The 13,047-nt window shown below is 45.5% G+C and overlaps 1 protein-coding gene across 4 annotated transcripts in view; it reads right to left on the reverse strand.

Moving 5' to 3' along the window:
* ATP11C (ATPase phospholipid transporting 11C) overlaps positions 1-12,217 on the reverse strand; it is a 182,319-nt gene extending 170,102 nt beyond the window's left edge. For all 4 annotated transcript variants that reach the window (XM_055337932.1, XM_055337931.1, XM_055337930.1 and 1 more), the window contains exon 1: positions 12,038-12,217. In XM_055337932.1, coding sequence (XP_055193907.1) covers positions 12,038-12,064 — 27 coding nt within the window. In that variant the 5' untranslated portion in view covers positions 12,065-12,217. The remainder of the gene's footprint in view (positions 1-12,037) is intronic.
* Positions 12,218-13,047: the final 830 nt, after the last annotated feature.

Consider the following 13,047-nt stretch of genomic DNA (forward strand, 5'->3'; position numbering starts at 1 on the left):
CATCAACAACGTGTGGTGATATGCTGGTTAGGAGGGAATACGATTAATTCATGTCCTGGTAAGGCACCATGATGTCATCAAGCGTGAATGTCTATTAAGAGCCATGTTGTCAAACAGAAGTATTAACCGTAAGGAGTATGCTTCTGGACCAAGGCCTGATTCCCCAGCTTTTTAAATCCAGTCATTCCTTGGAGATATTGCAGGGTCATTTCCAGAGCACAAATGACCATCAGTACTCAAGATAATAATCTACCACAATGTCCTCACGTAGTGAAAGTCTCTGAAAGTATGCACTCATGATGTAAGTAGGACACAAGCATATACTAGAGGAAGCAGTGTCTTGAAATATTACCCTAGATGCTTCCACCCCAGTTCCTACCCAATTGTTCCTTCACCCCATCAGAAGATTGACGACCACCATCTCTGGGTGATGGATTTCAGAAGAGAGTCCTACAGGAGGATTCCTGTAGCTGATGTTTTGAAAATCACAAGCTGCCTCACGTCCATTTTTACTTTTCCCTCTCTTAAAGTCTAAATTTCACCACAACAAACATAAGGCATCGAAGACCACGGTTTTGGTCTTTGTCCAGCATCTGGAGTTGGAACCTGTGCCCTCTACATTGACTGATTCCACTGCTCAAAGGACCGTAAGCAGTAACTTGGCCCAATTGCTCCAGTAATTGCTTCTTCATGAGGTCACATGTCCCTAAAATTCCATGAACTTCAACACTCTGGGTCTCTTACCACCCAGTTCCTCTGCTACCTCTTCTATGAACCCCTCCTCTAGCCACAGCTGAGTGAGATTCAGCGCTCTCTTCTCAAGTTGGTCGCACTTAGTGTGTGTGCCTCTTAAAAGGACAGCACTGGGACAGCCTGGGTGGCTCAGCGGTTTTGCGCCGCCTTCAGCCCAGAGTGTGATCCTGGAGTCCCGGGATCGAGTCCCACATCGGACTCCCTGCATGGAGCCTGCTTCTCCCTCTCTCTCTCATGAATAAATAAAATCTTAAGGAAAAAAAAAAAGGATAGCACTGACTGAAGACCAAATGCCTTGCAAGGAGGCTCATCTTGTACGTTATCTTCTAACAGACTGCAAGCTACTGGAGAGCAGGGCTGTGCCTTACATACGTCTATCGCACAAATTAGGCATGAGAGTTCAAAGGAAGCCTGTGATTCATGAATGTTTTCAGAAAAGAAGACAAAGTAAATTTTGCACTATACTAAGGATCCCTTAATCCATATTATTGCAAACTACATTAATTGTGAAGCTTAAAGAACCCCGCTGCTTACACAACAGGTGTAGCTTACATAATCTGCTCTACCCAGCTGCTACTTATTTGTGACAGTTCCCTCCTGGTTTCTGCTCCCTGTTGATCTGTAGGATTACTACATCTTTCAGTATGAGTTCCTGATTTATTCCTTGCTCAAATCATAAAACAGTTATTAATTTTCCTTTCTGATAACACCAGAAAAAAAAAAAGGCTAAAACTTAAGAATAACCAGAGATATCCCTGGGGATTTTCATGACTGTAAATCTCAAAAAAAGCACTCCTGGACTAAGGACACCTGGGTGGCTCAGTGGTGTGAGTGACTGCCTTTTGCTCAGGTCTGCCTTTGGCTCAGTTCATGATCCCTGGGTCCTGGGTCAAGTCCTGCCCCACATCGGGCTCCCAGTAGGGAGCCTGCTTCTTCCTCTGCCTCTCTCTGCCTCTCTCGGTCTCTCATGAATAAATAAATCAAATCTTTTTTTAAAAACTCCTGGATTAAAACAGTATTTATAAATATTGCCATAAAATTCAATTATTAACCCAAGAATTTTCCTTTTTTTCTTTTGGCAGTTTTTCCTATATAGTCATCCTTGACTAAATGCTCTTCAGTATGCCTGCATTTGGAACTGTATCACCTCCCACCCCAAAATTTTTAAATCAGCTGCCTATGAGCTAACAGCTAGCCATGTATAGAATGTGATGGAAGTAATGATGCAAATGAGTGTTGAGACTATGGGTAAATGAATGGAACAAGGAGGGGAGGGGGTAGTAACAAAAATCCAAAAGTCAGGAAAGAATGAAAATCCACGAACTTGGTGATGCTCCAGAGAGGAAACCAGCAAGTGTTGACGCTAAACTGGCAGAAACATCAATACTTCCTGGCTCCCCCACTGAGCGCATCAATTTACCAGCGGCAGGCTGCTCTTCTGCTGCAAGTGACAAAAAGTGAATGCATTCAACAATATGAAAAAGAATGACCCATAATCCAGAAGCATGGCTGTGTGCAGCAAAGAAAAGGTTGGCAGTGACTGCTGGGAGCCTCAGTCTCAACTCTGCTGCTGATTAGCTTAATGACCACGGGCAAGTCATTTCCCTTTGTTGAAAAATACCCAGATTTTGTATAACGCGTAGGAAAGAGTTAACATAGCAGGCCTGAGACTGCTATTCTTAAAAAGGCCTGCTTACAAAGCTGGTACCCAGCTGGGGATTTGGATTTGGGGAAGGTTCCCACCACTTTAAATGGTAAGAGTAGCTAGCTGTGCCTAAACTCTTGGTACAAACAATATGGTTTACGCTAAATCCTGTTTTCCTACTGGGATTCTGGAATTTTGGCACGTACCAGGCAGAGGGGGTCTACATGACCAGGTCCCTCTAAAAACCCTGGGCATGGAGTCTCTAATAAGCTTCCTTGGTAGACAACATTTTACACAAGTTATCACAACTCAATGCCGGAGGAATGAAGTCAACCTGTGGGACTCTAGTGGGCGAGGACCGCTGGAAGCTGCACCTGGTTTCCTCCAGGCTCAGCCCCATGCACCTTTTCCTTCTGCTGACTTTGCTTTGTATACTTTTGATCTAATAAATCATAGCTGTGAGCACAACTATATGCTAAGTCCTGTGAGTTCCGCCAATAAGCCATCAAACCTGGGAGTTGTCTGGGGGACCTCTGACACTACGGGCATAGTGTGGAACAGCCTACCAAATACTTTCCCAACAACCTTGTGAAGTAGGCATTATTACATTCATTCTATAGGTGAGGAAAAAGTAAAGTTCAGAGAATGTACACAGAAAATAAATATTTGTGTTTATGACATGGGTGTTCTTAAATTTTAGTGAATTTCAGAACCATCTGGAGTTTTTGCTAAAAATGCAGTTTTTCTGGGACCTATCACCTGAGACTTGGATTCAGTAGGCTGGAGTCCTAGCAATCTGTTTACAATAAGCAACCCAGATGATTCTTATGCAAGCAGTCCAAAGACTACATTTTGATAAACACACTGATGTATACGAACCACAGTGCCCAATTCCCCAAGCTGGGCAGCGAATGGCAGAACTACAACTTGCACCAACCCTTTTAACAAGGCAGAGTCTCCTTTCAGAACAAAACTGCTTCTATCCCTTAAATGCTACAGTTCTTCTGGTCTGCTGTCTTCTTGCTACAGGTATGCACCCAACTAATGGCAATGAGGTGCAACCAGGAAAGTATTTTACATTCCTGTCACCAAATACTAAAAGATGTCCTGAATTAAAGTAATGCACACTTACCAGGGAACGTCAAGATACACAGCTCTTGAAGAATTAACACCGCAGCTTTGTTTTTCAGAAAAGATTTGATGTGCTGGTGGCAACAGATAATGTAAGCTTATGAATGGTATTTAACAAAAAAAATATAAATTTGCTTATAATTTCAGAAGTTGAGGACAGTATATTAATTGTAGCTTTTTATGTATGGCCAAGGAAGGGGAAGGTGCTAAAGATAATCTTTTGAATTAAGAAAACAGCTTCATGTGAACGCTAAAGTTTTTCTGATTACTTTTTAAGCAGGCATGAAAGTCTTACTTTTTTTCCTGACCATTTTCACCTGTTATTACAGATTCAAACTCAACAATTCAGTTCAAAACCATGCAGGAAGTATTTATTGAGCACCTACTGTTTACTTGATGCTACACCAGCTGCAAGATCATTCTCAAGATTGTTTTGATTTTTCTAGGAAATACCAAGGCAAAGACTAGAAACCTACAGCCACCGTAATACTTTAACATATAATGAAGGAGCCTAAAAAAAAAAAAAAACTATCTGCTTGAGCAGTGTAGGCCTCACTAATCCTCCTATACTCTATTAAATATATATGGGGCAAAAAAATTGATGACAATCTGTATTTCACAAATACAGATTAACTTCCCAAATCTGGATATCCACAGTCCAACATCTATCTATAAACCAGATAATCAAGAAGTCAGCCAAACCAGCAATCCATCTATACACTGCAGTTATCTAGGGGCTGTCTGCCAATGTGCTGGCATAGGGGAACCCACACCCATATCTGCAGTGCTGAGTGCTCATTCATCATTAAACTGCAGTAGTGTTAACATATGCTGCAGTCATGCTAATGTTTGTTTTACAATCACCACTGATCCACCCTTATACCAAGCCAAGAAGGTTAAGAGTTAAGTGAACAGAAATAAACTTGAAAACAGCACCTAATTCACTTATGGAAGCCCAGAAACTCCCTCCACCCAATCAGAAAATTCCTCTCAATCTCAGAGTCCAGATGCAAAAGATTAATCCATATAAAGCACTACAGATGTACAGGAAACTCCACCTCCTTGATGGAAAAAAACTAGTATTTTTATTTTGCACCCCATGCTTTCACCCTCTTTGGGGAGAACTGATCAACCATGTTAGACAAGCAATCAGCCTTGATGATTTTTCCCACAAACCAGTATATGAATTCATTCATGGGCTAGTTCTTTGCATATCATCCAGACAGAGGGAAGTTAGTCAGTCATGGCTTTCCCAGGGGCCACATGGGCCATCCTTTACCTCCCAGAACCCACTGTCCATTTGGTGGTTAACTGGTAGACTAGGTAAGGAAAGAGGCTCATCTGGACAGCTGCATCAATATGAAAATGGCCAGCTCTACCTGCCCAAATTTCACCTCTGCTAAAAGTTCATTAGGAGCACTGGAAACTACCTGATTTGTAGGCACTCAATATTGCCCACTAATAAAGGGCTGAATATGAAGAGTAGCCATAAACAGGAGCAAACGATAAACCTTTATAGAAGGTATTTAGAAGACTTTTAGAATTATATGTTTCTTAATTTAAAAAAATCAGGAAAAAAAGGACAGAATTTGTTATATAATTTAATAGTAAGTAAGTAGTATTTATTTCAAGTAATAGTGACCCATCCCTAAAAGGTTTCCCACCTTACACAGAATGAGACTAGCATCTATTTGCAAAAGAGCAGTTTGCCATGTATAGGTTATATTGAAGGGTCAAATGCAACAGATTCCTTTTTATTTAAAATCCAAAAACCAGGGCAGCCCAAGTGGCTCAGCAGTTTGGCGCCGCCCTCAGCCCAGGGTATGATCCTGGAGACCAGGGATCAAGTCCCACGTCAGGCTCCCTGCGTGGAGCCTGCTTCTCCCTCTGCCTCTCTCTCAGTCTCTGTGTCTCTCATGAATAAATAAATAAAAAGCTTTAAAAGAAAACCCAAAAAATAAAAAAATAAAATCCAAAAACCATAATATAACTAAGATTGTGCACTCTGTTTTTGGTAGAAAGAAAAATGATAAGCATAGAACAGTAACTTATTTGTGAAAATCAAGTTTCATGGTATGTTATAAATGTGTTAGAGACAGTGCAATCGCCATGTCCTCATCTTTACCTATAGCTGTGTATGTAATAATAATTAAGGCCTCTCAAGACAGGGACTTGTCTTGCTCACCCATTTGTCCACAGGGCCTATCATAGTACCCTACACATAGTAGGTGTTCCGCGAATATTTGTTGAATGAAATAAAGCTCTGCAAGATCATGAAATGACATAACCATCTAAGAAAGATTATACTATGGTCAGTATAGTTTAGGTACTAAGTGTATTTATTCTAACACTTAGAAAATTGGTAATCAGTATATGATATACACCAATGTTTAGGTTCTGATCTCTCAATTTGAATGTGTGTGGGGAGGGGAGGGGAGGTCCACCACACCAACAAGCAATTCTCAGACCAAACACCAGCTGTGGTGTCTTAAAATTCAACTCAATTCTTTTAAGATTTTATTTATTCATATGAGAGAGAGAGAGAGGTAGAGACGCAGGCAGAGGGAGAAGCAGGCTCCATTGATGCATGGAGCCTGATGTGGGACTTAATCCCGGGACTCTAGGATCACGCCTTGGGCCCAAGGTTAGACACTCAACCCCTGAGCCACCCAGGGACCCAGCAATTCTACTCAGTTCTTAAAGTATCTACCCAGAGGTAGCATCAGATCTCCCCAGGTAAGGGTTCAGTCCTACGAGACTGTCCACACTTCTCCTCACTTCATATACCAGTCACCAAGGCAACATTACTGTCCCTGCTTCTGACCAACCAACTGCCAATGGGAGGTTCCAAAGACCCCCATCTTGGGTTTCAGCCACCAGACCCAAGTCCACAACCTCCTCCTCAGGTTCTACTCATTTGCTAGAGCCACTCACAGGACTCAGAGAAACATTTTAGTAGATTCCTAGTGTATTATAAAAGTGTATAACACAGAAGAGCCAGATGGAAGAGAAGCATAGGGCTAGGTCTGGGGAAAGGGTGCAGGGCTTTCATGTCCTCTGCAGGTGCACCACTACCCCCAAATTTCCACATGTTCCCCAACCTGGAAGGTCTCCAAATCCTGTCCTTTTGGGTTTTTATGGAGCTTCCGTTACTGAGGCATTACTGATTAACTCATTGGCCACTGGCGATAAACCTCAATCTTCAGGCCCTCTCCCCTCCCCAGAGGTCAGGGGGTGGGGCTGAGAGTTCTAACCCTCTAATCACAAGGCTGGATCCCCTGGCAACCAGCCTCCAACCAGAGGCGCTTTCCAAAAGTCACCTCATTAACATAACAAAGGACACCTTTATTGCCTTCACCACAGGAAATTCCAAGGATTTTAGGAGCTCTGGGAAAGAAACCAAATGTATAGATACATATATCTTCTGATAAATCACAATATCACACCCAATTAACTAGAACTCATTCTTTAATCATTCTTCATAAGGAATTTGCTATAAATATCATCGCCTATAAGTGATAGTTATTATTTATGTGAAACACATAAAGTTGTTCATTCAAAAACTATTTATCAAACTCCTACTACGCACTTGGCACATTGCTAAGTGTTTCTGCCCCCAGCAGCTTTCAGACTAGGGCAGCCTTTCTCAAATGGAATTCCTCATCTGCGGATGCAAGTATAGGGGACAAATTATTATACACAATGAATGCCCTAGGGCGTGAGAGCTTAATTCTTAAAAAAAACTGGGACGCCTGGGTGGCTCAGCGGTTGGGCAGCTGCCTTCGGCTCAGGTCGTGATCCAGGGGATCTGGAATCGAGTCCTGAATCGGGCTCCTGCAAAGAGCCTGCTTCTCCCTCTGCCTATGTCTCTGCCCCTCTCTGTGTGTCTCTTGTAATAAATAAATCTTTTTTTTAATATTTTATTTAGGAGAGACACACAGAGAGAGAGGCAGAGGCACAGGCAGAGGGAGAAGCAGGCTCCATGAAGGGAGCCCGACGTGGGACTCGACCCCGGGTCTCCAGGATCAGGCCCTGGGCTGAAGGCAGGTGCTCAACCGCTGAGCCAGCCACCAGGGATCCCTAAATAAATCTTAAAAAAAAAAAAAAAACTGATCTAGGGTGCCACACAAGTTAAAAGGAAATTACAGAAAGATTAAAAAAAAAAAGGTTCCTTTTAGGGGCACCTGGGTGGCTCTATGGTTGAGCTTCTGCCTTTGGCTCAGGTCCTAATCCCGGGGTCCTGGGATCTGGCTTCGCTGTCTGCCTATGCCTCTCCCTGTGTCTCTCATGAATAAATAAAATCTTAAAAAAAAAAGGTTGCTTTTAGTAAGGTCAAATTCAACTGTTAACCCTAGCCATGTATGGGTGGGTGAAAGGATGGGTGAAAAAGATGAAGGGGGGATGAAGAGTATACTAATCTTGATGAGCACTAAGTAATATATATGGTACACCTGAAACTAATAGAACACCGTCTGTTAACTACACTGGAATTCAAAAAAAAATAGCCCAGCCATGTATGAACTACCTGGTAGGAGCCAAGATGCAGACTACTTGTAAGGCTTGTGTGAATGCAAAATACACACATTTGAAAAAATTTCTAAAAATAATAAAATGAACTCATCAATATTTTCCAAGCTCAGCAACGTCAGGCCAAGGTTTTTAGTAAAGTGAAACAGGGCAACAAAAGCTTAATTACCCTGATAATTAAAGGAGGAAATGGAGACTCTTCTTGCTTCAAAAAAAAAAAAAACCCAGCAATTACTTGAATTATTTTATTAATTACCTCCGATACTGCTTCACTAGACTTGCCTTGGACTCAAAGTAATAAATTAGCTACCGATTTAATTAATTATTTTTAATATTTTGGGTCTTATTTTGAATTTTCATTCTACCTTATGCAGTCTAATTGCCTTCCAGTCCTGGGCCTCTTTGATTCGACATTTTCTGTGCGATAGTACTATATGCTGCATGCTTCGTGGAACCAAAGCAGTTTGAGAGCTTCTAGAATCAGAGACAAATTTCTTCCAGGAATTCACATACTCACAATTTAAGCTTTCATTTATCAATGACCCAGAAATTCATGCCTGTTTAATATCTCTCTGGCAAATGACACTGACGGCATCTACTTGGCCAACTCCCCCGCATCTACTTTATCAAAGAATATCTTATTTTGAATCTTTAGCATGAAGTAATGTCAAAAAGGTCGGAGGTGGAGAGGGCACCTGTCTGGCTCAGTTGGTGGAGCATGTGTTGCTTGATCTTGGAGTTGTGATTTTGAACTCCACGTTGGGTGTGGAGACTAAAAATAAAACCTTTGGGGACGCCTGGGTGGCTCAGGTCATTATCCCAGGGTCCTGGGATGGAGTCACACATGGGCTCCCTGCAGGGAGCCTGCTTCTCCCTCTGCCTCTGTCTTTCGGGGGTCTCTCATAAATAGGTAAATAAAATCTTTAAAAAATAAATAAAACCTTTGGGAGGAGGAATTCTTGTCGTTTAGACTCTCATTACACCTTTAAACCCATGTGAAAATCCTACTGTAATCATCAGGAACTTTATGAAGAGTGAAAGGTTAACATAAAAATCCCTGACCCCTAAGTCTCAACTGGTCCAGACTTCCAAGTAAACATGCCTTTAAAGGAAATAAATTGTATAGACAAAGCTACTCTTTTTTATTTATTATATTTATGGAAAATGGAGATGTTGATTGGGAACAGGTGGTGCTTTTATTATACTCAGACACCCAACTCAAGTCTTTTAAGACACCCCCTACATGCCCAAACCCTAAAATCCTACACCAAATCCACCAATTTCTTTCTACCTCAAAACTGTCAAAAGGAAAAGTCTTAATTCATTAGAAAAAAAAAAAAGAAGTCAAGTCAAGGCCACATCTTTAAGAAATACAGTGAAGCACTATTTCTTTTAGTTTGAAATTGGAGAACCTAGGGAAATAAATGGCATTTTTTAAGACGATTCAGTAAACCCTACTGAGCCATAGAAGATGATGCTACTCCCAAGAGAAATTTACTTCCCATGTCAGGATTAAAATGTAAAGCCCTATCCCAACATGTACCTAGTTTTCAGTGATCAATAGCTAAAATCAACACCATTGTAATTCATATCATATTCAAAGTCAACTTTAGACATATATAGGCACACAAAAAAAGACAATTTGAAAGGAATTCACAGACCCACTTCTGAAACATGAAAGCCATCATAAGACAGCACACAACTTGAACTGTATCTACATTGCCATGTAAGTCTCAAAGTCCAACCTAGACCTTAAATTGTAGCCTTCTAGTGATTTAAATGGGAGGGCTCTTCAAATAATCTCCACCAGGCAAAAGATGAGGACAGACTTACTGATCTAGGGGGGAGAAAATTTGCCTCTCTCCCCAATTTGGAAGTCATTCTTTAGCAATGGGTATTCAATATTTCACATTCAGTCCAGGGGTTTGCAGATTAATCCCTTGCCCTATACCTACAGCTCAGATACAACTCCTGAGAACCTTCCAGCTTACTGCACTGGTACAAATTCCCAAGACTTACCATAGTCATGGTTGCGCAGGAAAATGCAAGCAGTCGGGTATTTCAGACGAACAATGAGGTCAAAGCTCATTTCAGTGTGAGCGTAAGTGATTCTCTGCAGAGATCTTGGTCGAGGATGCAAAGTACTTGCCTCAAACCTGCAGGCTGGCACCTCAACAACTGCTGCAAATTCTACTGCATGCCCTAGCTTCCTGGGCCAGCACTGCTTAATTACCAGACTCTGATACAATGCAGATCACTCTTACCAAAAGAAAAGCAAAGGGGGCTTTTTTGGCCAATTATTGGGTGGTACGTTTCAAATGTTCAAATCCTCGAAAAAAAAAATGGGGATGTCAAGCATCTCAATTTTAAAACAATGAATTATTAACCAGAGTCCAGTTGCTTTCGACTATTTAAGTGCCAAGTGAAAAGATTATTCTTCTCCAAATATTACGATTAGCTCTTTGTCACTTTTTCCTCCTTTTTTTTTTTTTTGTCAGCCCCAAACAACACTCCAAGATCACAAGAATCTATGTGAAATAGAACTATGAAGTACAATGCTTTTGTACCTTCTCAGGCTAAATGTGAGAAACCAATTTTAGTCACTTGCTCTAGCAAGGCATCCAGTACAAGCCAATTCCTATAGATTTCAAGATTCTTCCTATGTACAACCTCTTTCGCTCTGTGCCACAGGTAAGCTGCTCCAATTTCATTAAAACAGGTTTCTGGGTGAGGTAAACATTTAGAAAAAGATGAATATAGCACTACTGTGATGATATCTTCAAAAGGGATATGCAATTATTTCTTTTAGTAGGGGTTCATTTGTGAAAGTTTCAAAGGCAGAAAAAAACGAGAGCAAATTCACCCGACGCCTGAAAAATGTTAGCAATGCTTCGATTGGGAATAATCACACGAAAAGGGGCCAAATCGACAAGTTCTCAGACATGTATTTCAATAGAGCGCACGGCACTGAACCATTTTTCTGAACGACTGGAAAAAAAAATCAAAATTTACAGACGAGCCCTTTCTTTCACATCATTGGCAGAAATAAAATCCTATTCCCGCCACCTCATCTTGCAATTAAGGAAGTTGCTACAAATAGCAGCACACAAGTAAATGGTCCCTGCCTTGCTCCATTCTTAATGTACGCTCTAGGAGTAAACAGGTTACTCAAAAAAGTCAGTAGCCAGAAAATCGCTTTTTCCCTAACGCCAGACTCCCACGGACATGCAGCTCCGCTTTTCGGGGGATCTGGAAGGCGTGATCGTGGACGGAGGAGTGCAGCCAGAGCCTGCCTTTTCTCACGGGCTCAAGGTCCGGGGGTTCAGTGGCCGGTGAGGTTTCAGAAGCGGCGGTGCAGCCTCCTCGCGTCGGCACATCCACCCAACCCACCCTGACGATCGCCCTCGCTTTCAATAGACCCCAAAGGTGAGCTGCTTAGGCGGGGGCTCCAAAGTTTGCTGGGCCTCTGGTCAGCCGACCCCCGCCCGGCCGATCCCGGGCAAGGCTGAGCCCTGCCCTCGCCTGCAGCTCCCTCGCTCCCCAGGTCTTTTTTTGGGACACAGTGACAGGTCTAGGTTTACCTCCATGTGCTCGTGGCAGAGGAAACAAAAGAAAGCAGCCTCCCTGATAATAAAACGCCATCTTCGACTAATTGGCAACCCGAGGGGCCCCCGGAGCGGTGCCTCCGGGAACCCCACCACCATCGGGGCCGAGGGCGGCCCCCCGTCGTTGACGGAGTTTGTATCGCCCCGGGAAGCTCGGGCGAAATCGTCCGGGGGGAGGGGGACGCCAGGAGCCCTACCTGCCTCCCCGCCCCGGCCGCCCGGGCAACGTGGTTCAGTTAAACCCTAAAAGGGGGGGGGGGTGCTGTGGTGGCTCCCAGGGCTACAATGATCCTTTCACAAAATTGCTCCGAGGGAGCCGGCGAAGGGCCGGCGAGCAAGCCGACCGCACGCGTGGAGCCGCAGCGAGTGTACTTACAAAACGATTAAAGCTCCGGCGGAACATCGCGACGAAGGCTGCGGGGCGCCGAGCTGGGCTCTACTGAGCGGTCCGGGAGGGCGCCGTCCACGACTCACACTGCGGCGCGGGCCGGCGGCGTGGGGCGGGCGGCGAGGCGGGCGGCCCCGCCACCGCCTGCCCTCCTGGCTCTGCGCGCTCCCCCGCCCCCCAGCCGCCCGCGCCCTCGCGCCCGGCGCCCGCCCCGCCTCACTCGCAGCCCGCCCCCGGCCCGCCCGTCCCGGGGGCGGCCGCCCCGCCGCTCCCCCTGCTCGGGCCCCCGGCCCGCCGCCCCGCCGCTCCCGCAGCAGCCCGCCGAGAAGGCGAGCCTGGCGCGCGGGGGAGGGATGGCGGAGGAGCGCTAGGCTCCTCCCGCGGGGAGGGGGGCGCCCCAAGCTCTCCGCCTGCGCCGGGCTCGGCACCCCGCCGTCTGCGCTCTTTCCCGGCGCAGCGCCACCGCCCTCCCTCCCCGCCGGCCTCGGCGGCCAGCCCGCGTGCTTCCGCCCCACTCCCGGCACGGGGGACCCTCCCGGGGCACCCCGCGCCTCGCCTCGGCCCCGCGCTACTCCCCCGGCCCGGCCCTAACTCCACCGCGGCAGCGCTGGGCTCGCAGCCCCTTCTCGGTGCGCGGCGGCCGCTCCGCCCCGCGCTCTCGTCCCGGAACCGGGCTGGGGAACCACTGTGCAGTCCGCCGGCCCGCCCCGAGCACGCGAGGCAGCCGGGCTCCCCGCTACGCGGCGGGGAGGAGCCAGGCTCGCAGGGAGGAGTGGGGACGGGCAGGCACCGTGGGGACCCCAGCGCGGGCAGGGCGGAGCGGGGGGACTAGTTATGAAAGCCGCCCCCTCCTCATCTGCAAAGGTGCGGGTGTCCCCACGACTCTGGCTCCGCTCCCACCTACGCGGCTTTCCCTCCTCCACCTCTTTCTCCCGTCCTGCCTCCCCACCTAAGCCGTCTTACTTCCACTTTCTCTATGAGGTTGTAAAGTCGGGCTT

Source organism: Nyctereutes procyonoides, unplaced genomic scaffold (assembly GCF_905146905.1).
Source record: "Nyctereutes procyonoides isolate TBG_1078 unplaced genomic scaffold, NYPRO_anot_genome, whole genome shotgun sequence".
Classification (NCBI taxonomy): domain Eukaryota; kingdom Metazoa; phylum Chordata; class Mammalia; order Carnivora; family Canidae; genus Nyctereutes; species Nyctereutes procyonoides.